This window comes from Megalobrama amblycephala, linkage group LG11 (genome assembly GCF_018812025.1).
Source record: "Megalobrama amblycephala isolate DHTTF-2021 linkage group LG11, ASM1881202v1, whole genome shotgun sequence".
Taxonomy (NCBI): domain Eukaryota; kingdom Metazoa; phylum Chordata; class Actinopteri; order Cypriniformes; family Xenocyprididae; genus Megalobrama; species Megalobrama amblycephala.
Window position 1 is genome coordinate 18,164,170 of NC_063054.1, and position 26,213 is coordinate 18,190,382.

Sequence of the window (26,213 nt, forward strand, 5' to 3'; positions counted from 1 at the left end):
ATAATCCGGAAACAAAAACAATACCGGACAAGGTGTGAAACTAGTTATAATACTCAGTTATAGTTATAATACTAAGACCACATAAATATAATACAATAGTAATATAATTTTAATATATGATGTATAACATTACAATATAAAATATAAGATAGGCTAACATAGGCTAACATAGGACTTCATGATTTACGTAATTATCTTTCCTATAGACGAAATTATAAGAGATAAAATAACTACAGAGCCACTAGCCATATCAAATTCTCCACAAAGATATTTATGGGTTTTGATAATATTTAATTATTCATTTCATGACTTTTGGAAGCAATCAACATTTGTGAGCAAACCAGTTTTCGCAGAGAGGATAATTTGAGAGTTGCCTTTTAAAAAAACAAACACACACAAAAAAACTCTCTTTTAACGCGTTGTGATGTTATTGAGAGTTTCCAACAGAACAAATAAACACATTAGGCCTATAAGAAATTCAGAGTCTTAACAATGTTAAGGTTTTCCACGTCCCTTAAAATTTTATGATACTTTAATTCATTGGATCAATTGAATTTCACGTTTCCCACTGCTTTTACGGGAACATCAGCAGGGTAGTACCAAAATACCTTAAATTTCCCCGCTCAAGCGTAAAAAATATATTCGCCGGGATATTTAACGTAGTTAGTGGCCTGTGCACCTGTATGTGGTAGAGCTCGCGACCCTAGCCAGTGGAAAGTGCTTTTTACGCTCGCGGACCGGCTAGGTACCGTCTGGTTCCAATCAGGCCCGCTCACACTGGTGCGCTGTTGAAGGCGCTTAAATGGCACTCTACTGGCTCGAGATGCCGTCTCAAAAAAACACAAATACACATACATCAACCGCCCCCACAGTCGCCTGTCTTGTGAGGGTCTCAAAGACCCCACTTTCTTTAGACGTCGGTGTCAAATGACCTTCATTTGGCACCTTGAATAGACTAGAATATCTGTGGCCTCTTGAGTCAGATTTTACCGGGTTTCTCTCTCCTCGCTTCAGGACACTTCAGCTGACAGAGGTCTCTTGAATCCGCTGTTACTTTGATGAGGACAACCGTGTCACCTTTACAAATAAACACGACGGAGGATTTTCGCACACAGTGAAATGTCTTCACTGTCAGGGTTCAGTGGCCCAGCTGCGCCCGACGTCAGAGGTGATTAAACATGAGCTGCTTTACAAGGCCGAGTTACTGCTCCCTAAGCTGCGCGCGGTGGGCCGTGCTCGAGCATCTGGAATGAAGGCCTCGTGGACGCCCGTTTCCCTCTGAATACAAGAGAGTGGTTGTGTTCGGCGCGAGGGGCTCGATGACCGCTAGGCAACCCGCGAAAGCTGACACAAGCAGCTTTCTGACGCATTTTACTGTATATTTTAACTTCTGAGGTGAGAGAGAATAAAACTGAAAAGTTGCGCGTTATTCTCAAAATGTTGTTTACTGACTGTAACCAAGTAATCTCGAGCTTTAACTCGCTAAGACTTCAATATTAGTCTATAATCTATAGCTATGGGCCTAAATGTTGTTCTGTTTAATAATGTAAATTATACAAAAATTAAATCACTCTTATCGCGCTAAATAATGTAGATTAAAATTACAAACATGTAAACCAGTTCTCAATCAGGAGGCCTCAGGGAATGACTGCAAAATAAACAAATAGCCTACATAAAATGAAACACCAAAAACCAAGATCAACAACATGTAAACTTACATATTTGTGTTAATCTGTACCCAAATAACATTTTTATTGAAAAAAAAAATAAGGTAATCATTTTCATCTATTCATTTATAGTGTCTTTTAATATGATGAAGTTTGAAAACAAGCAGATCTATCATAATTACCAGTACCAGAGAAAATATCAATAAGGGAACATTGGAGTCAAAAAGGTTAAGAACCACAAACAAACAGACTCAAATGACACTTTGAGAATTTGATTGAATTAATACACATTACAACTGAATTTTAAAACCATATTTTGTATTTTTATTTTAAATAATCAGGAAACAATTATCAATGTTCCAACCAATTATTAATGTCATATATTTCAATTTAAGGAATCATGAATAAAACAGCAACAGACACATTTAAAAAGCTCTACAAACCCTTTAATCCCTTATAACATTTTTTTTTTCATGATTATTAATTAAAACTGCTTTATAAAAATGGATAAAAGTCATTTAGACAGAAAACAATCCAAAAATCCATACACATGACCATAAATATGACAATATTAAGGAAATGGAAAAAGGCAACATCGGGGACCCTCAAAACACAGAGAAAGTGAAATCAGAAAGCTGAAGCAGGAGAGAAAACGATAGACGGAGGAACAGAAATGCAGTTGAATGCTTCTTCCAGTGATCACACACACACAAACACAAGACAGCCGCCTCTTTGGCATGCATGGAGATGAAGGCGTGTAGGATCAGGCATTCGGGTTGTTCCGCATGAGCTCGATGTCCGCGTCCACCATTTCTTTAACAAGCTCCTGTTCAAATACACATACACACACCGGTTATTTCTCAAACTCGAGAGCACTGGATGTGAACCACATTGATTTTTGTACAGGAACGCTCACCTCAAACGTCACCCGTGGTTTCCAGCCCAGGATCTTAAAGGCTTTGGAGCTGTCTCCCTGCAAGAAGTCCTAGAAAAAGACCAAAAGAGAGTGAGATGAGGAAAAAAACAAAGACTAAAAAAAAAGGCAGAGGGGTGGTTTAGTTCTCCTTTATTAACCGGACCTCCCAACCTGTATACCCCCCCACCCCCCACACTCTTCTTCACTCTCACACACCCACATACACTCGCCAGCACCACACACACAGGTGTCAAGCTCCATGTCTCTGGGGGAAGGTGAGGGCCGAGGCAGGCCATCCATCCAGCACCCCCTCTTTTCCAGCCCTCTCCCAGTGCCAGAGCATGATGGATTATGTGACTCTTGTGGCCTAACCCCTTCTGTTCTCCTGCTGGGATGGCAACACACACATATACACACACACACACACACTCTTAGGGGTGCTCCTCAGGGTGGCAGTAAAGGGTTTAAGGGTGTCCTTGCTGCTGATCTGATTACACAAGAAACCAGAACAGACACACACACACACACACACACACACATTCACAATCCCACTTTTGTGCTTTGACAAATGAGAGCTCTTGTTCCAAAGCCCATATTTTAATGTTGAACCCTGAGAAGTTACAGTCGCTAACTCATGGTTCCATTTTAGCTCCAATTAAATCATTTAAATGACATAACCGTACTTTAAAGACTAATTAGCGAAATAGCATTCATTCATCAACATATGAAACAGCATGCAACCATCATAATCAAAGACATGTATTAATGCGGCATATTAATCATAATTAGTCTTCACTTTTCTGAAAGCTAAATTAACATCAGCTGCTTTTGTCGCCCATCCAAGTCTTCACATGCAAACTACTACAGTATACTGTGTCCTGACAATGTAAGTTTACAAAGAATTCGCAAGGAAGGAAAACAAGTACAGTATTAATTCAATGAAACTGAAGCATTGCGTGTGCATGTGAATCATTCGTTGTTTGCAATGGCTGTTGCTATTAAATAGAAAGTCAGCAAGTCAAGACATATCAAAGGCACAGGACGTTTACAGGCAGATTTTAGTTTCAAACACTGGGCGTTTTTGCTTGTTTAAAGAAGTTCTATAGGTGACAGGGATTGAAACAGAAGCCGCACCTGCATATATGGCAAATAAAATGCAAATAAATAATAAATAATAGTGATAATCATCATCTGGGTGCATTTTTATTGTGTGTGACTCAACACTTAACGTAAAGGAATTCAGGCTAATGGAGAGACAGACCTTGACACACATCAAGAAACTTTTAGGTTATGGCATTACTACATGATATTTGAGATACATATTTGCATGCATATTTCAGTGTCGTTCTGATGGAGTTTTAATGTTTTTGAGACATGCTTCATGACAAAACAGCATGCTCAAACAATCTGTTTCACACACAGATTGAGCAACGGTCAATGAGACAAAGGTCAAATCCACAAAATCAGTTTCGACAAAGCACTCAAAAAAAAAAAAAAAGTGTCAAACTTCTATTGATGAACAAACCTGTTTTGTTTGTAAACATCTTAACTGCTTTTATAATGTTTTTTTTTTTTTTTTAAACAAATCTAGATTCGAATTCGTTATCATCTCTACAGATAAATGAAAACATCAGATGGCATCCTATTCTAAATATATATATGCATAGCATTAAATAGTTTTTTGTTTAAAAAAATTAATTACATTTACTACACATGTATATGTATACTTTTATATAAACACACTCAATACTTTTATTCAGCAAGGATGCATTAATTTGAGTAAAGTAAAGACTTTTACATTGTAAATGAATAAATGAAGTTCTTTTGGACTTTTCTATGAGATTTTTCAAAGAATCCAATCAAAAAGTATATATATATATATATATATATATATATATATATATATATATATATATATATATACACTTTTTGATTGGATTCTTTGAAAAATCTCATATATATATACACTTTTTGATTGGATTCTTTGAAAAATCTTATATATATATATATATATATATATATATATATACTTTTTGATTGGATTCTTTGAAAAATCTCATATATATATATATATATATATATATATATATATATATAGTTTCCACAAAAGTATTAAGCAGCTCCAAATGTTTTCAAAATCGATAATAAAAATGTTTAAGCACCATATCAGCATATTATAATGATTTCTGAAGGATCATGTGACACTGAATAATGCTTGAACATGAATTACATTTTAAAATAAAAAACAATAATATTTCACAATATTACTGTTTTTACTGTATTTTTAATCAAACAACCAGTCTTGGTAAACATAAGAGACTTCTTTTAAAAACAATCTTACAGACCTCAATTTTTTGAAGGGTATTGTATATAAAACAGAGATATCAGAACGTGTAAAAGAGATAAAAGACAATGCAGAATTAACACAAGGGAGAACGTCTCTATCTCAGATTCTTGCTTCAAGAGTTTAATAAATATTTATATGATCATGTAAACCCTCTCCAGTAAAGAGACACTGACCCTAAGTGTCTGACACTTTAAATGTATGCGTATGTATGTAAGAGACACGAGCAAGATGAATCCAACTGCACCCGCAAAAGTACATGGTGAAGCAGAAAAAGAAATCCACGGCTGTTCGACAGACTTTGCTCTGTGCTGTGCAGTTTTGTGTGAGCGAGTTGTGTTATTTGATGCAGGATGTTTAGGAGGGATCAAAGACTCCAATGATTTCCCTTTTCAAACAACAGCCAATCACAGAGCAGGAAAACTAGAGTCAAACTAAATGATTAAGTGCAAAAGTACATCTGAATCTAAATAACTTCAGTGTCAATGTGTAAACAGCCGGGCTTGAATGACAAGATCGCAGCATGAAAGCATCTGTAAGAGTTACATGTACTCAATGGTGTGTTTATTACTGAGGATCTGTATGTGCTTACATGTGGTATTGGCAGTGTGTTTGTGTGTTTACAAGCCTCAGAGAGCTGTATCTTCTCGAGCAGAGTCTACATGTTTTGGTAGAGTGACCGCAGCGGAGCTGAGCATTCAAGAGTCCTGCCTGCCAGCATGTACATGAATCAGCTCATTCAAATGACCCAGATACTTTTTTGTTTTTCATCTCACCTGTTATAATGCTTTTCATATGGGTGAGGAGAGAAAGAGAAGAGCTACGACAACTGAAAGCCACAACACACATATTTACCTCAGTTACAGGTACAGTTCACCCAAAAATTAAAGTGACTTTTAATAATGACTTTTCCTCTTTTGTGGAACACAAAAGAACATATCTGGAATGTTTTTGTCCATACAATGAAAGTCAATGGGGTCCAAAACAACAATGGACTAGTATTGACTTAAAGGATTAGTTAACTTCAGAATTAAGATGTCCTGATAATTTACTCTCCCCCATTTCATCTAAGATGTTTATGTCTTTCTTTCTTTAGTCAAAAAGAAATTAAGGTTTTTGAGGAAAACATTCCAGGATTTTTCTCCATATAGTGGTCTTCAAAGGATACCAACGGGTTGAAGGTCCGAATTTTAGTTTAAATGCAGCTTCAAAGGGCTCTACATGATACCAAGCCAAGGAATAAGGGTCTTATCTAGCGAAAGATCAGTCATTTTTACTTTTTAACCACAAATGCTCATTTTGCACTGCTCTGCAATGTGCCACGCGTTACATAATCATGTTGGAAAGGTCATGCATGACGTAGGTGGAAGTACAGAGCAAGTGTTACAAAGCAAATGTGCAAAGACTAAGTCAAATGGCCTTTACAAAAAAAAAGGATGATTTTGTCGGACGATTTTGAAGTTGGAGGAGAAAATGAGTTTTTCGCCCTACTGCGTTACTTCCGCCTACGTCTCGCTTGACCTTTCTAACATGATTACGTAATGCGTGGCGCATCACAGAACAGTGGAAGACGAGCATTTGTGGTTAAAAAGTATATACTTTTTTTTTGTTTTTTTAGAAAATGACCGATCATTTCGCTAAATAATAGCGCTATTCCTCGGCTGGGATCATGTAGAGCCCTTTGAAGCTGCATTGAAACTGCAATTTGGACCTTCAACCCTTTGCTAGCCGTTGAAGTCCACTATATGGAGAAAAATCCTGGAATGTTTTCCTCAAAAACCAAAATTTCTTTTCTACTGAAGAAAGAAAGACATGAACATCTTGGATGATGGTGAGTAAATTACCAGGAAATTTTAATTCTGAAGTGAACTAATCCATTTAGAAAAAAAAAAAAAAAAAAAATCTTCTTTTGTGTTCCACAGAAGAAAGTAAGTCACAGTTTTGGAACGACATGAGGGTGAGTAACTGCTGACAGAATTTTTATTTTTAAGTGAACTATCACTTTAACAACTCGTGTGTATAATAAAAAAACGCTCTTGTCTGGAGTGATCGAGAGTGAGAGAAGAGGAGGAAAAAGAGGACGGAGACAGGAATGACATGGAGAGAAAGGAAAATGATGATAAATTGAAAGCTCGGGGAGACGAGCTGTGTGAAAGTTAAAGAGCGAGAGAGGAGAAAGCATGAGGGAGAGGGAGTGAGGAATGCAAGGTGTCAGGAGTTCAGCAGTCTGACAGTGAGAGTAAGAGTGCCGAGAGCCAGAGTTAATTACTCAATCAAGATAACGAGCCTGGGACATGCCATTTACAGAGGGCAGCCTACAATTAACCTCCCCTCTCCCACTACACACGGCCGTGAAAGTGCGAACGCGCGCACACACACACACACACGCACACACACACACACACACACACGCACACACATACACACACACACACAAGGTAATTATGACACATTATGGCACAAACAAACCCAATACTAGTACACAAGTTAACACACTGAAAAATAATTGGTGTTGGATTTCATTCATTCAGAAATTGCTAATAAATTTCACTACTAATTAAAAGAAACAGCAAGTAACACTGAATTAAACATGACATTCTGAAAGACTGAAATAGCATTTTCTTAAAAAACGTATCATGGAATACTCCAAGTCTACAACACTTGTGGTATAATGTTGATTATCACAAAAATAAATTATGACTTGTGCTCCCATTAAAAAAATAAAATAAAAACTGGGTTACAGTTAGGCTGGGGCCAATCTACAAATGCTAATTGCACTGTTTCAATACTATAACTGCAAGACATACACAATAAGTGTGTTAACATGATTTTAGTGTGAAACCTTTTCGGCGTAAAGTTATTGACAATGACTTTGTTATCATGACAACATACTTAAAACCCTATAATGACTGTGAAAATGATTTAAACAGATCAAATAATTTGTTTTAATGGACAAATTTGGGCTTTTATAAAATTATAAGCATGACATTTTTGCTTTTAAATCCTCCAAAAATAGGCCTTATTCACTTTCAATGCATATATCTCACGTAACCTTCCTAACTTTTGCTTCTTTTTAAAGAAAACGTGGGGACAAGCCGAAATTAGTGGTACCGAACCCGGAATAATTCTTTAATGTTGCACATTTTAGTTCAGTAATAGACATCTAGTGATGTAATATCTTCACTTTCTCTCTCTCTCTCTCTCTCTCTCTCTCTTAAAAGGGTGTGTCTTTCACTCCTAAACATTTAAGTTACATATAAAAAAATTCACCTGTTTATTGGGAAGCTTTACACTTGGCTGGGTTTTTAAGTGTTATATTCTCAACTCTCTTTCTTTTTTAAAAGCTCTTTCTCTCTCTTTCCCCTCCGTGGGGCCCAGGGTGGTTCCGCTCAGTCAAAGTCCTTCAGGAAATACCAGAGAGTAGGCCAGGGGAGAACGTACACCCCTCTCTCCCTCTTTATTTTTTTAGTTCTGTTCTCTCTCCCTCTCTTTTTCTCTCTCCCCGATGATCAACAAGAACAGAGTGTGAGACAGAGTAGCACGGTAAAAGAAAACGTCCCGGGGCGCGAGGTAAAAGGACCCCACGCTTTAAAAAGTGCCATGTAATGTTATGAAAGAGAGTTAAGCTCTACCGTAAAGTGTGATGTAAATAAAAGTGGATGTATATACGGTCATCATGAGGAAAGGCTGTACGGTAAGAGCGCGGCTTTATTGCAGGTTTGAGTTCCACCTGGCGATCGGCCAGACTCTTTACAACATCATTCACACTCAACTTTAACAACTCTGACCTATTACACTGCATATCACAGTAAAACTGTCACACAGAGCCAGCCTCTCAACCACAGCAACTATAATACCCAGAAAACCCTAAAGACTGCACTACCCATAAAGCATCACGACAGACATCAGAGGCTAAAACTCCACTAAATGTGGGGGACCTGCCTTCAACGCACACATAAATCGCACGACGCACACAAAAGCATGCAGATCGGTTGGCCGCTGATCTTAAAAGCCTGAAATAAAATGGATCTTGCATTCAAATTAAAAGCAAAGCTGCAGGTAAGTGATGATGCAGCTGTGTTTTGCATGCTGGTACTATGACGCTCGGCATGGGTCAGATAAGACAGACTCCTGCATTCACAGAGTGAGGGCCTCCGTGTGTGTGTGTGCTGCTCACTACAGGATTCTTTTTATCTCGCTCCTGACCTCTGCCACAGAGCAGATAACATCACCCCATCCTGATCCTTGGAGTGAAAGGTCAAAGCCATCTTTCATTCCAACGGTAACCAAAAAATCAGCATGCGCGTACACGTTACGCAAACAAAGCACACAGATGCGCTATATATAAACATCATAATAATGCACATGTGCCAATTATACCATCTACCAGCGTGTGATGTAATAAATATCATGTGGTTCAATTGAATGATATAGCAACATCGCAGTCATAGGTTTGATTTGCAGGGAATACACATACTGATATACCCAGTTTATTATATTGAAGTATGTTCTACGATAGTATTAATAATAATAATATTACAGCAAAAAAAAGAGAAAAATAATAACCAAAATAATCATAATAATATTATTATTTTTTTATTTTTGCTATCATTAAAGGGATAAATTATGTCATCATTTACTCACCCTCAAGTTGTTCCAAACCTGTATGAATTTCTTTGTTCTGCTGAACACAAAGGAAGATATTAGGTCTGTAACCAAACAGATCTCGCCCCCCATTTACTACTATAGTAGGAAAAATAAATACTATGGTAGTCAATGGGGCGAGAACGGATTGGTTACTGACATTCTTTTTTAAATATCTTCCTTTGTGTTTAGCAGAAGAAAGAAATTCATACAGGTTTGGAACTACTTGAGGGGGAGTAAATTATGACAGAATTTTCATTTTAGGGTGAACTATCCCTTTATCACCATATTTTTACTGTAATATTTTGTATTATTCTAGGTAATTCTAAGTAAATTTATGAATACGAATCATATAAACGAAACAGTCCATTCCCTTGTTCCATTAAGATTTATACAATAGATTTATCACCATTTTTTACTGTAATATTTTGTATAATTCTACTAGAATATTATCATGCCATTAAAAAAATGACCAGCAAAGCCTATAGTCACAGAGCAAAGACACGACTCAAAAAAATATTTAGCCTGTTTTTTAAGATTTACGCATTTAAATTCATAGTAAAATTCCATCAGATTGAATTGAATAATCCTTTCATATTATTCATATTATGAATTGATAATTTTAAATGAGTAAAAAAACCCAAAATATGTAAATTTATGAATACGAATCATACAAACGAAACAGTCCATTCCCTTGTTCCATTAAGATTTATACAATAGATTTATCACCATTTTTTACTGTAATAATTTGTATAATTCTACTGGAATATTATCATGCCATTAAAAAATGACCAGCAAAGCCTATAGTCACAGAGCAAAGACACGACTCAAAAAAATATTTAGCCTGTTTTTTAAGATTTACGCATTTAAATTCATAGTAAAATTCCATCAGATTGAATTGAATAATCCTTTCATATTATTCATATTATGAATTGATAATTTTAAATGAGTAAAAAACCCCAAAATATGTAAATTTATGAATACGAATCATACAAACGAAACAGTCCATTCCCTTGTTCCATTAAGATTTATACAATAGATTTATCACCATTTTTTACTGTAATATTTTGTATAATTCTACTGGAATATTATCATGCCATTAAAAAAATTACCAGCAAAGCCTATAGTCACAGAGCAAAGACACGACTCAAAAAATATTTAGCCTATTTTTTAAGATTTACGCATTTAAATTCATAGTAAAATTCCATCAGATTGAATTGAATAATCCTTTCATATTATTCATATTATGAATTGATAATTTTAAATGAGTAAAAAACCCCAAAATATGTAAATTTATGAATACGAATCATACAAACGAAACAGTCCATTCCCTTGTTCCATTAAGATTTATACAATAGATTTATCACCATTTTTTACTGTAATAATTTGTATAATTCTACTGGAATATTATCATGCCATTAAAAAATGACCAGCAAAGCCTATAGTCACAGAGCAAAGACACGACTCAAAAAAATATTTAGCCTGTTTTTTAAGATTTACGCATTTAAATTCATAGTAAAATTCCATCAGATTGAATTGAATAATCCTTACATATTATTCATATTATGAATTGAAAATTTTAAATGAGTAAAAAAACCCAAAATATGTAAATTTATGAATACGAATTATATAAACGAAACAGTCCATTCCCTTGTTCCATTAAGATTTATACAATAGATTTATCACCATTTTTTACTGTAATATTTTGTATAATTCTACTGGAATATTATCATGCCATTAAAAAAATTACCAGCAAAGCCTATAGTCACAGAGCAAAGACACGACTCAAAAAAATATTTAGCCTATTTTTTAAGATTTACGCATTTAAATTCATAGTAAAATTCCATCAGATTGAATTGAATAATCCTTTCATATTATTCATATTATGAATTGATAATTTTAAATGAGTAAAAAACCCCAAAATATGTAAATTTATGAATACGAATCATACAAACGAAACAGTCCATTCCCTTGTTCCATTAAGATTTATACAATAGATTTATCACCATTTTTTACTGTAATAATTTGTATAATTCTACTGGAATATTATCATGCCATTAAAAAATGACCAGCAAAGCCTATAGTCACAGAGCAAAGACACGACTCAAAAAAATATTTAGCCTGTTTTTTAAGATTTACGCATTTAAATTCATAGTAAAATTCCATCAGATTGAATTGAATAATCCTTACATATTATTCATATTATGAATTGAAAATTTTAAATTAGTAAAAAAACCCAAAATATGTAAATTTATGAATACGAATTATATAAACGAAACAGTCCATTCCCTTGTTCCATTAAGATTTATACAATAGATTTATCACCATTTTTTACTGTAATATTTTGTATAATTCTACTGGAATATTATCATGCCATTAAAAAAATGACCAGCAAAGCCTATAGTCACAGAGCAAAGACACGACTCAAAAAAATATTTAGCCTGTTTTTTTAAGATTTACGCATTTAAATTCACAGTAAAATTCCATCAGATTGAACTGAATAATCCTTACATATTATTCATATTATGAATTGAAAATTTTAAATGAGTAAAAAAAAAACAAAATATGTAAATTTATGAATACGAATCATATAAACGAAACAGTCCATTCCCTTGTTCCATTAAGATTTATACAAAATGTTTTAAGCTCTAGTTTTTGTTACTCATTTAAAATTTTTAATTCATAATATGTAAGTATTACTCAATTCAATTTGATGGAATTTTACTATACAGTGAAATTTGAAAATCTTAAAAAAGCTTACATTTTTCTGAGTAGCATCTTACTCTATGACTATAGACTTTCCTGGTCATTTTTTTAATGGCATGACAATATTCCAGTAAAATTATACAAAATACTCCAGTAAAAATTTGATGATAATAATAGTAAAATTATAACAAATGTTTATTAATTTTATTAAGGTTATTATTTTTCTCTTATTTGCTGTAATATTATTTTAATTAATATTATCATAGAACATACTTTGATATAATAAACACCAAAGTGACTTACAATGCATTCAGGGTATATCAGTATGAGTGTTCCCTGCAAAAAAAAGCTTAACTAATATCATGTATTATATTAAAAATCAAGACAGGATGCATTTACCTTTCTAAAAATACACACTAGGCCCTAAAAGAACAACCATCTCAAATCCAAGTCTCTAAAGAGAGATGTGTGCACTATGTGCACTATGAGTTGCCAGAGGAAACATGTTGACATATGTACCAAATATGTACTAATCTCTGATAATCCACATAATTCCATCATTATGTTGGGGCAGTTCCTCAGGGTCGCCAAGTCTTTAAGTTAATTTGATGAAATACACACAGTGAACTGCAGCCTCCGCAGCTTGTGTGTTTGGTCTATCATCAGCATGCATGCTCACACTTACACTTATTTACTGTACATTACATTTATATTCTTGGCAGACGCATCATAAAAGCATTCATACACACTTATTTTCGAAAATCCCTGCAGCATATGCCGCCCCATAACCCCATGTTCCCTGGGACATTCTCAAATCTTCAAACCAATTTTCAGCTGAAATTACATCATATAACAAAACGACCACAACAAGGTTCACGCACACACACACAAAAAATCTTTATTCTGTCATTTTGAGATGTGCACACGAGTTCAACAGGGCAAGATATTCATAAATGAGTCAGTGAGTTACTAAACCGAGCAACTCGCCGTCTGTGGAGTTTGTTGCATAAATCAAAGCCTTTTTGCTTTCATTATGCCCTCTCTCGTGCTCCTTTCTCTCTCTTTCAAAATGAAAAACGAAAAGAAAAAAACCATGAGGGTTTCCTGGGGACTGTCTGGAAAATAAAATGTGAAAAAAAAAAAGAAAAAAAAAAGAAGCCTTTGGCTAACTTTGGTCCTCCTTCCCCAAAGTGCCTCATAAAAATTGTTTAAATCAGCATCCGAAAGAATGAAATGGATGTGCAAAATCATATTCACCGAAAAGCAGAGCAGGGACCGCAGGGTTCACGGAGCGGTCTTCAGCGGCCGTCTGGGGGACACATTCATCAGTTCGAGCTTTCACTATTAAACCCTCTCAATCAGCTGAAAGACAGAGCGCTCGTTTTGATGTGTTCGTTATTGCACCCAATCCGCCGCGTCCTTGTGCATGTGCAAGAGGGAGAACAAAAGAGAGCGAGAGAGAAATAAAAGAATGGCCACTATTTACTCTACACCGCTCTCCTGCTGGAAATCGTAAAAAGTAACCAAAATTCGCTCTAATATTTCAAGCTTCATTTAAATCGGGGTATTTCAGGCCTTCAAAGCAAGTTAGCGTATTATTTCAATGCGCACACACACAGTTTCTTTGTCTGTGAGCGAGTAGATGGCGTGTGATGGACAGACAAGGCCAAGAGCATTACCTGCTTTTCTCATTGCGAAGCTAAAACCTCTTTAAGGAATGTGAGCGAGTGTGTGTCGACTGAAAGAACACATCCAGTGAAAGCGAGATACAGCAAAGCCACGGATGAAATCCTGCCCTACGCACACGCTTCCATACAGATATGCTCGTTATGAGATCTCTAAAGGTTATGCAAATAACGATGGCTGATTTGGGTTCCAGCATTCGCTCGCGATTTACGCACACCCAACCGCAAGTTACGTCTGACATGATAGCCATCACTCAGAGGCTTCACATGTTGATCTTGGGAATGATAATAATGCATAAAGCTATTCATCTAACAGCAGTTTTGGGTGTGACAGTTATTCTTAGCTCTAACGTGGGATCTTTCAGCCAGAAGATTTTTATCTGTCAGTAATTATGCTTTCATAAATCATGCAGGTGTAATACAAATGAAAACAGATTAGGACGGCTCAAAAACAGCAGTTCGAGTGACGACTGACGAGGGTCTCTTTGGATAAACTCGTCGTAGTGACTGCTTTCCTATTAATAGGTGTGTGTATTTCATTCAGTTACTCCCTTCAGGCGAAGCAAGTGCGGATCAAGTAACTATTACGTGCTTGAAATTAAATTAGGATCCTTTTTCTATTCTGTTTCTGTCAGAATAAGTGATTTGATTAATTATAGGCTTAATTCAACATGTACACATGTAGCCATTGGACAGCGTATTTGTATATGTACTGCAAACACGCGCACACACACGCTGTCATTCATCCTCGTAAGTGACCTGCGTCCCGCGCTGGCACGCGTTCCCATTTCACCTCTGTGTTGATAGATGACCTGTTCAGCTTGTGTCTTTGAATATCTTGTACTGATATCATATAACACTGTTTGTTGATGTATTTTGTGGTCATCAATAACCTGATACCATGAATATTTAATTGCTTTGTACTTGAATAACAGATTTCCTTCTTTCTGCATCAGTTCCTCTTAATTCTCTGATGTCACTCATCTTCAGACGGCATACACTCACACATGTTTCGGTCTCACCTTCACATGATTCTTTCTTCTCATTGAAAGAGCTCTTTGGAAACACCCTGCTGACCCATACAAAGCAAGCATGTGTCTTAGAGAAAACCTCTGATCTGTCAACAATCATTTAGTGTGTATGTTTTCTTTAAAGATTTAGTGCCCTTTCTCATTCCTAAATGACCACCCACACACATATACACAAACTGACATCTACATGTTATATGCATGTCAGAATAAGGATGGACATTTTGATCATTTTGTCTACTTCAATAAAATTTGGGGTCAGTAACATTTTTAATGTTTTATAAAGACGTCTCTTATGGTTATCAATGTTACATTTATTTGATCAAAAACACAGTTAAAACAGTAATATAGTGAAATATTATTACAATTTAAAATAACATTTTACTATTTTAATATATTTTAAAATGTAATTTATTCCTGTGGTGGCAAAGCTGAATTTTCAGCAGATATTACTGTCTTCAGTGTCATTATTATTATTATTATTATTATTATGAATGTTGAAAACAGTTGCAATGCTTAATATTTTGGGGGAAACTGAATTTTTTAAGATTGAATGTATCCTTGCTGAATAAAAGTTTTGAACCAAAAATGGCCAATACATTGTGTCTTGCTGCTTATTCAGGGATATGTATGTTAAGGCAGCAACACACACAGCCGACGCCGACAAACTAGTGGCGATGAAAGCAGACTGCGGGGTTGGCCCACGTCGGCAGCGTCTGGGTCCGAAGTTTCCCTGACACACCAAACCAATGCTCGACAGCCGACGGCCAAGTAGCACGTCCGTTCTGCGCCTGCGTAAGATGAAATGCCTTTCCGTACCAGTAGGTGGCAGTAGCTGAACAGCCAATCAGAACGATCAGATGGCACGACGGACCGACAAGCTCTGACGCTGATTCAACATATGGAATCAGCTGAAAAAAGCCGACGAGGACCAACTTCAGCCGACGGTGCTGAACACACTGAGAAAATTTTGTTGGCTGATGAACAAAAACTGCCCGACTGCCGACCGTCAGCTTGGTGTGTTCCTGCCTTTAAGTGACACATTTTTAAGATGTTGTATGAAGTGAAAAGTTCTTCCACAAAGCCTTAAGACCTCTTCCATTGATTTGTGCAACATCTAGCTGTTTTTGAAATAAAGAAAGTGTCCTGTGTGAACACCCTCAAATCCTCTCCAGAGATTTGAGAACTGCTGATTTAATTGAGAACAATACTGACATAAACTGTCGTCTGTTGATGCCACACAATGAACAAAAATGGTCCTTTTTGACACATTATTGTGTAATTACTATATTTCAAACAGTATGAAATGTTTTGAAGTTGAAATAGTTTCACAATTATTTTCATGATCAGTCATTACTGTTACTTCTAGGTACTCAAGTCCATGCCTGTGTCAGAGTACAGCCTACCTTGTTACAATGTCAGTGTGTTATATTAGAAACATATATTCCCACTACACATCTAGGAGAAGTGAACACCTGTTGTATATTATAAAATAACAAACACATTATAAATCTCTTCTAAAGGCACCTTGGATGCTCTTAAGGCTGGAATACACTTCAAAACTTTTTAAAACTATATGCCAGATTTTAAAACATTAGGCATCATAAACTAAATGACTGAGGTTCACACACTACCAGACTTTAAAGGGATAGTTCACCCAGGCTCTTCCAAGCTATATAATGGCAGTGAATGGGGGGCCCGATTTTGAAGCCAAAGAAAGTCGATACGTATGGCCGTCTGCCGGAAGCTAGTTAACTATTATAGTTAACAATGTTTTAAATAGATTTTTTTTTTTTTTTAACAAAAAGGCCTTTATTAATCCCCCTGGAGCCGTGTGGAGTACTTTTATGATGGATGGATGCATTTTTTGGCTTAAAAACTGGGCCCCCCATTCACTGTCATTATAAAGCTTGGATGAGCCAGGATATTTTTAAATATATCTCTGATTGTGTTTGTCTGAAAAAAGATAAGTCATATACACATAGAATGGCTTGAGGGTGAGTAAATCATGGGATGATTTTCATTTTTGGGTGAACTATCCCTTTAAGGTGATTCCAAACACAAACTCATGCAGGCTCTGACTAAATGGAATCATAGTGTGAAGCTGAAAAAGTGTAGTCTGTGCCCATCATCCACATCACATACGTGACTTTCTGTAAAATATGTCAACTCAAATCTGCAGACTGGCTCTGACTTTCGGCAACTAGACTGTGCAATCAGATTCTAAGTCGGGCTATAAATCTTGGCAAAAGTCATGTAGAGTATTCAAGCCTTTGTCTACGTGTGAAGAAACAGTCTTGAAGCAACTCACCACTTCAGTTGGCCGGTAGTACTTCGGATCAACCTTCACATGAACGACTCCTGTCTCCTGACAGCGCCCCACTTCCTTCTCATCCTTGCCCTCCCACCTGAATGCAAGAACAATAGCTTTGAACACATTCCTTCATCTTATTTGTTTCCCAGTTCAGCTGTTAACATATGTGTTACATATTTACAATATTTATGGTGTGTTTGCGTGTTGTTTTGTGGTCTTGTACAGCCTGTCTGCGAATCAACACCAGATGTGCCAGATTAACCAGATGGGCTTAATCTGAGATAGATGTGTGTGTATGCGTGCTCTCACACAATAGTTTTGCCCACGTGTTTGAAGGCCCCCTCCACAAACTCCCGTACGCTGTGCACTTCCCCTGTCGCTATGACAAAATCGATAGGCTCCTCTTGCTGCAACATCAGCCACATTGCCTATAAGACAAACAGACACACAGAGATCAATATCATTATTATGAAGCATTTTCCATTTGAGATGATGAATATGATATCACTATGCTGACCTTGTAAACATGGTAATTTTGGTGGGTAAATAAATTCACATATGTAAATGGAAGAAATGTAATCCTTCCTTTACTAGTTTATTTCTTTATGATTTAATGAAAAATTTTCCAAAAGTTTCAATACTTCAAAAAACAATGCAGAAAGACTATGGAAGCTTGTTTCCACCATGAAATAAAAAATAAAAAAGGTAATTCTTACTTTTTTCTCGCAATTGCGTGTTTATCTCACAATTCTGAATTTCTTCTCAAACTTACAATTGGGAGATATAAAGTCAGAATTGCGAGTTATAAAATCAGAATTGCATGATATAAAGTCAGAATTGCGAGTTTTAAAGTCAGAATTGCGAGTTTTAAAGTCAGAATTGCGAGTTAGAAAGTCAGAATTGCGAGTTATAGTCAGAATTGCGAGTTAGAAAGTCAGAATTGCGAGTTATAAAGTCAGAATTGCGAGTTATAAAGTCAGAATTGCGAGTTAAAGTCAGAATTGCGAGTTAGAAAGTCAGAATTGCGAGTTAGAGAGCCAGAATTGCGAGTTATAGTCAGAATTGCGAGTTAGAAAGTCAGAATTGCATGATATAAAGCCAGAATTGTGAGTTATAGTCAGAATTGCGAGTTAGAAAGTCAGCATTGCATGATATAAAGCCAGAATTGCGAGTTAGAAAGTCAGAATTGCGAGTTATAGTCAGAATTGCGAGTTATAAAGTCAGAATTGCGAGTTAGAGAGCCAGAATTGCGAGTTATAGTCAGAATTGCGAGTTAGAAAGTCAGAATTGCATGATATAAAGCCAGAATTGTGAGTTATAGTCAGAATTGCGAGTTAGAAAGTCAGCATTGCATGATATAAAGCCAGAATTGCGAGTTAGAAAGTCAGAATTGCGAGTTATAGTCAGAATTGCGAGTTATAAAGTCAGAATTGCGAGTTAGAGAGCCAGAATTGCGAGTTATAGTCAGAATTGCGAGTTAGAAAGTCAGAATTGCATGATATAAAGCCAGAATTGTGAGTTATAGTCAGAATTGCGAGTTAGAAAGTCAGCATTGCATGATATAAAGCCAGAATTGCGAGTTAGAAAGTCAGAATTGCGAGTTATAGTCAGAATTGCGAGTTATAAAGTCAGAATTGCGAGTTAGAGAGCCAGAATTGCGAGTTATAGTCAGAATTGCGAGTTAGAAAGTCAGAATTGCATGATATAAAGCCAGAATTGTGAGTTATAGTCAGAATTGCGAGTTAGAAAGTCAGCATTGCATGATATAAAGCCAGAATTGCGAGTTAGAAAGTCAGAATTGCGAGTTATAGTCAGAATTATAAAGCCAGAATTGCGAGTTAGAAAGTCAGAATTGCGTGACATAAAGCCAGAATTGCAAGTTGTAAAGTCAGAATTGCGAGTTAGAAAGTCAGAATTGCGAGTTAGAAAGTCAGAATTGCGAGTTATAGTCAGAATTGCGAGTTATAGTCAGAATTGCGAGTTAGAAAGTCAGAATTGTGAGTTAGAAAGTCAGAATTGCGAGTTAGAAAGTCAGAATTGCGAGTTATAGTCAGAATTACGAGTTATAGTCAGAATTGCGAGTTAGAAAGTCAGAATTGCGAGTTAGAGAGACAGAATTGCGAGTTATAGTCAGAATTGCGAGTTATAAAGTCAGAATTGCATGATATAAAGCCAGAATTGCGAGTTATAGTCAGAATTCCGAGTTAGAAAGTCAGAATTGCATGATATAAAGCCAGAATTGCGAGTTAGAAAGTCAGAATTGCGAGTTAGAAAGTCAGAATTGCGTGATATAAAGCCAGAATTGCGAGTTAGAAAGTCAGAATTGCGAGTTATAGTCAGAATTATAAAGCCAGAATTGCGAGTTAGAAAGTCAGAATTGCGTGATATAAAGCCAGAATTGCAAGTTGTAAAGTCAGAATTGCCCGATATAAAGTCAGAATTGCGAGTTATAAAGTCAGAATTGCGAGTTAGAAAGTCAGAATTGCGTGATATAAAGTCAGAATTGCGAGTTATAGTCAGAATTGTGAGTTAGAAAGTCAGAATTGCGTGATATAAAGCCAGAATTGCGAGTTAGAAAGTCAGAATTGCGAGTTATAGTCAGAATTGTGAGTTAGAAAGTCAGAATTGCGTGATATAAAGCCAGAATTGCGAGTTAGAAAGTCAGAATTGCGAGTTAGAAAGTCAGAATTGCGTGATATAAAGCCAGAATTGCGAGTTAGAAAGTCAGAATTGCGAGTTATAGTCAGAATTATAAAGCCAGAATTGCGAGTTAGAAAGTCAGAATTGAGAGTTATAGTCAGAATTGCGTGATATAAAGTCAGAATTGTGAGTTAGAAAGTCAGAATTGCGTGATATAAAGTCAGAATTGCGAGTTATAGTCAGAATTGTGAGTTAGAAAGTCAGAATTGTGAGTTAGAAAGTCAGAATTGCCCGATATAAAGTCAGAATTGTGTGATATAATGTCAGAATTGTGTGATATAATGTCAGAATTGTGTGATATAATGTCAGAATTGTGAGTTATAAAGTCAGAATTGCAAGTTATAAAGTGAGAACTGAGTTATAAACAATTGCGAGAAAAAAATATTTTATAACACAATTTTGACTTAATAACTTGCAAATTCTGATTTTATTTCATGCAATTCTGAGGAAAAAAGTAAGAATTCTGAGATAAAATGTTTATTTAGTGGCAGAAACAAGCTTCCGTCGAAAAACAGAGGTTATGGTCCTCTGTTAAAATATTTACTGTTTTAATGCATCTTTGTTAAACTAAATCTATTCCATTTTAAATCTTGCTTCTTTTTTGTGTCAATAAATGTGCCATACGAAGTTGGTATGTTCCCTGTCTGGCGTTGTAAATGTGCAAAACGTGTAATAATAATAAAAAAAAACAACAAGTGATTAAAGAGATCATATCAAGATGCAAATTATATAATGACCTCATTGGACTCTCAGTATCAAAACAGCTTTATTTTCTCAGGTTCATATTTGGGATCAAGTATCAAGACTCCCCCACATACACACGACACACACTCAACGCAGACACATCTGCTCCCAGTAGGATGTGCTTTTATGTGGTTACGATCTTACACACACCCCAACACAAAAACACACACGGCCATCCCCGTCCTGACGTCAACACTAGGCCTCATGGGATGTCAATTGTGGGAATAAAGCAAAGAGTTCCCAAGTCCATACAACCACTACACAACAACACAAATGCACAGACTACATCTCAATGGTGATCTAGATGAAAGAGGCAGTGGTTTTGGAGAAATAAATGGTGAGATACTTAAAACAAGAACGCTTGCCAAGAGGTCAATGGGTGATACTCTTCTGTCTTCTTTCTCTGGCTTTAGCTCCCTCTCTCATTTTCTGATTGCAGGGCTTCAGCGTTCAGCCAGTTGGCCAGAAAATCGCCCCATTCCCTTGACAGGACTGCGCTCTTTTCTTCCCCTCAGCTTGATGGAGGGATAAAGACCCCATCAGCACGTTTTATACGCTGCAGTGGGAGCACAGCACTTGGCCGCCCAACTCATTCATATTTCACTCCTGCTGCACTCACTTAAAAAAAACTCTCAAACGAGATAACAGACAGACAGACAGACAGACAGAAAACCATAAAAAAGAGACGCACCGAGAGAACTCACACAGAATTGTGACTAATGACTGATACAGCTTTGGATTTTATAACGGCATTTATAAGTCTAAGTAATCAAACTGCATTTTGAATATCTGTAGGTTGGTCTAGTTTATAATGTAGAAATTCCTTAAAAACAAACAGGAAAGTGCATTGAACACATTTCAAAATGCTTAATGTTGCAGAAATGTTAATATTGGAGTCTGTGTAAGTTATTGAAGTGTACAGTATTTTTTTTATTACAGTACCAAAAATACAGAAAAAGCAGTAATACTGTAAAATATTATTACAATTTAAAATAATGGTTTTCTATTTTAATATACCTTGAAATATAATTTATTTCTGTGATGTAAAGCAGAATTTTCAGCATTATTACTCCAGTCTTCAGTGTCACATGATCCTTCAGAAATCATTGAAATATGCTGATTTTATACTCAGTTATTATCAATGTTGGAAACAGTTGTGATGCTTATTTTTATTTTTTTATTTTTTGGGGGGAACCTGTGATACTTTTTTCAGGATTCATTGATGAATAAAAAGTTAAAAAGTAAAGCATTTATTCAAAATAAAAATCTTTTCTAACAATATAAGTCTTTACAATCACTTTTTATCAATTTAGCACATCCTTGCTGAATAAAAATATTAATTTCTTTCAAAAAAAAAAAGAAAGAAAAAATGAATGACCCCAAACTTTTGAGCGGTAGTGTATATTGTTAAAAATATATTTTAAATAAATGCTGTTTTTTTTTTGTTTTTAATTTTTTTTTACTTTTTATTCATCAAAGAATCCTGAAAAAAATTACAGGTTACAAAAAATATTAAAGCAACAACTGTTTCCAACATTGATAATAAATCAACATATTAGAAATAAATTATATTTTAAAGTATATTAAAACAAAAATCCATCATCTTGAATTGTAATAATATTTTACAATATTACTGTTTTCTGTATTTTTGATCAAATAAATGCAGGCTTGATGAGCATAAGAGACTTCTTTCAAAAACATTAAAAATAGTAATGTGTCCAAACTTTTGACCGGTACTGTATGTATGTATGTATGTATGCATATATATATATATATATATATATATATATATATATATATATATATATATATATATATAATATGCATACATACATACATACATACATACAGTACCGGTCAAAAGTATATATATATATATATATATATATATATATATATATATATATATATATATATATATATATATATATATAGTTGCATATACCCTTGCAGAATATGCAAAAATATTAATCATTTTAACAAAATTAGAAGGATCATGAAAATTGCATGTTATTTTTTATTTTGTACTGTCCTGAATAAAATATTTCACATAACAGATGTTTACATAAAGTCCACAAGATAAAAAAAGAGCTGAATTTATAAAAATGACCCAGTTCAAAAGTTTACATACCCTTGATTCTTAATACTGTGTGTGGTTACCTGATGATCCACGACTGTTTTTTTTTGTTTTGTGATGGTTCTTCATAAGTCCCTTGTTTGGTCTGAGCAGTTAAACTGAGCTCTGTTCTTCAGAAAAATTCTTCAGGTCCTGCATAATCTTTGATTTTGCAGCATCTTCTGCATATTTGAACCCTTTCCAGCAGTGACTGTATGATTTTGAGATTTTGAGATTCTTGCATGTTTACCAGAAGACAAAAAAGTATAATTTACCCTGTTCATTCAATTCAAAAAGTTTTCAGTCCCTTAATGCATCGTGTTTCCTTCTGGAGCATCAGAGAATGTTTGAACCTTTTTTAATAGTTGTGTTCGAGTCCCTCAATTGACCTCAGTGTGAGAAGATGGATCTCAAAATCATACAGTCATTTCTATAAAGGGTTCAAAGATTACGCAGGACCTGAAGGATTTTTCTGAAGAACAGAGCTCAGTTTAACTGCTCAGACCAAACAAGGGACTCATGAACAACCATCACAAAACAAAAAAACAGTCATGGATCATCAGGTAACCACACACAGTATTAATTTTTATAAATTCAGCTTTTTTTTTATCTTGTGGACTTTATGTAAACATCTGTTATGTGAAATACTTTATTCAGGACAGTACAAAATAAAAAATAACATGCAATTTTCATGATCCTTCTTATTTTGTTAAAATGATTAACATTTTTGCATATTCTGCAAGGGGTATGTAAACTTTTGAGCTCAACTGTATATATATATATATATATATATATATATATATATATATATATATATATATATATATATATATATATATATATATATATATATATATATATATATATATACACACAACATACTTGTTGTAAACATGTCAAGTCACTGTCACTCAGAGATCTCAATGTCTGCCACAAAAACATGAAAAGACACATTGTAATGTTGTTCCTCATATTTTTGTTAAGGAATATTCCGCCTAAGTGATGTCACTAAGAGTTCTGGAGAAGATAAACGTCTGACAGTACATTTTCCCCTGAGGTGAAATTTGTTATTCGCGACAGATGTTTTCTTTAGAAGACGCATGTCACTGACATCAAGCGGGGGTCAGACTTCTTACAGCTTGACATAAACCATATAATGTTGCAATTCCTAATAAAATTAGCAGACAATCGGCAAGTAATTTTATTTATGCAAAGGTTTTACTGCCAGTTGGTGCTAATTCTGGAGAATTAACACAAAAAAACACAAAATATGTAATAAATTACCATGATACACCGAAGCTAGTGTGAGGAATACAGCTTGTAAATGATGAAACCTACAGATAAAAGAGGTGAACGTATGAGTGCATTTGTGTGAGAGACAAACAGCATGAAACAGAGGTCAAGTGAAGGGAGGAAATGGCCTGCAACATTCTCTGATCTTATTTTAGTCATAACAAACAGCATTCTCTGCTTTTTCACTCTTTTTTCCACTCTATTTCTCACAAACATACACACTGATGGGGAAGCGAACCACCGTAACAGATTAATTGTTGCAATCTTCTCCGCCGTGTTAGTTTTTACAGCCATTATTATTTGGCAACTTTTTTGAATTGTCAGCAAAGACTTTTGGGAAATGTGAGGTAGTTTAGCATTACTGTAAATGTATCCAACAGGAAAAATATTCTGAATTAAAACCCGGCTTGTGCTGTATCTGTCTTAACATCCCTTGCTTTCCGTCCTTTTCACTCCATTCCTCCCTCACGCCTCTCTCCAAGGATCATTAGCGCTGTGAGAGACAGCTGAGAGGCCTGCAGCACAACTCCCTTCCCTTCCTTCCTGTTCACATACACTCTCTCCTGGCGTTTTGGGAGGAGTTTGGACACTCTGAGGCTCTCTGGGTATTTCAGCAGCAAATGTGCAAACTTTGTGTATATGAAAGAAAAAGATGCTTTCATTATTTGTCTACACAGTTTAGCACCTCATTATATACTGTACTTTTGTCTCACAATATCATATTACTAGGTCTCTAAAGTCTTCAAATAATATCTTTTGTTGGTTCCTAAATTCTCTGTCGCAGCCCACTTCTCATAGCTTGCTGCTCCATATTAGATTCTCCCCAACTACTGATGCTTTAAATCCCATTTTAAAAGAACAGTTTATCCAGTAATTAAAATATTGTTAATATTTACTCATTCTATTAATGAAACAAACTGATTTGGCTGATCTGCTTGATCTTAATGTATTTGGTGAATATAAATTGCTTTATAAATAAATGCGACTTGATTTGACTAGAAAAATTCAACAAATGTATAAATAAAACATAGAAAATGATGCAAAAAATTATAAGTCATGTCACCCCAAAATAAAAATTCTGTCATTATTTACTGCCCTCATGTCGTTCCAAACATGTATGACTTTTTTTTCTTATGTGGAAGACAATAAAAGATACTTGTTTAAACCATTTCTGCCTGTATGCTAAAAGTCAATGGTGTCCAAAACAAAATTGGCTTTAACTGTTTGGAGAAAAACAGACTTGTTTTTTTCTTCAAAATATCTTTTTGTGTGTGTGTGTATTCCACACAAGAAAGAAGGTCATACGGGTTCGAACAGCTTTGCTTAATCCAGCTCCATGCAGGTTTTAAGTCACTTCCCTTTAAAATTGGCCTAACGCAAAAATCACCATCTGATCCAGGACCTGCGCGTAGAGTGGTAAACGTACACATACATCTGTTTAACTGATTACTTTAAAGGGTCACGGAGGTAGAGCAGAATGTGAGGTTCAAGGGCAGTTTCCTTCTCCAATGGATCGGAGTTTTCCAAAAATGACATGTACAGCATGCAGTTTGTTTTGAATCTGTGTCAGTGTTCCTCCTGCCATCCATCCATGCAAGCAAACATAAACTTGGAAGAGAGGGAGGTGAGTTTAAAATAAGGTGAAAGAGAAAACAAAGGATTAACTGTGATGACATCCTCTTCTCGGTTTCAATGCCTCTTTTGTTTTTATGCATCTGGGCGTATATGACTATATTCCCCCACAGGCAATTTAGAATGAAGTATCTTGAAATATTCAAATCATCTTAAGCTCTGGAATGGTAAATTATGACAGATTATGCAATGGATGGTCATGTGCCAGTATGCGCACTATAAATGATTTCTGTTTTATTTTACAGTAATATACTGTATTCTCAACAATACCCTACTGTAGAATTTGAGTAAAGTATGTTACTGTAGATTTTGTCGTTTTCACAGCATTATGACTGTATTCTTAACAGTTTCCAACTGTATAAGCTGTGTACAGTATGTTACAGAGATATTAGCCTATTGTAACTCTAAATACAGTAAAAGAGCG

At 35.3% G+C, this 26,213-nt stretch overlaps 1 protein-coding gene across 2 annotated transcripts in view; it reads right to left on the bottom strand.

The window, feature by feature from the left end:
* Positions 1-1,968: 1,968 nt before the first annotated feature.
* The window catches only part of gmds (GDP-mannose 4,6-dehydratase), a 97,226-nt gene continuing 72,981 nt past the window's right edge, over positions 1,969-26,213 (bottom strand). For both annotated transcript variants that reach the window (XM_048206483.1, XM_048206485.1), the window contains 4 exons: positions 17,614-17,732; positions 17,302-17,398; positions 2,584-2,652; positions 1,969-2,493 (listed from right to left, as the gene is read on the bottom strand). In XM_048206483.1, the coding sequence (XP_048062440.1) occupies positions 2,431-2,493; positions 2,584-2,652; positions 17,302-17,398; positions 17,614-17,732 (348 nt within the window). In that variant the 3' untranslated portion in view covers positions 1,969-2,430. The remainder of the gene's footprint in view (positions 2,494-2,583; positions 2,653-17,301; positions 17,399-17,613; positions 17,733-26,213) is intronic.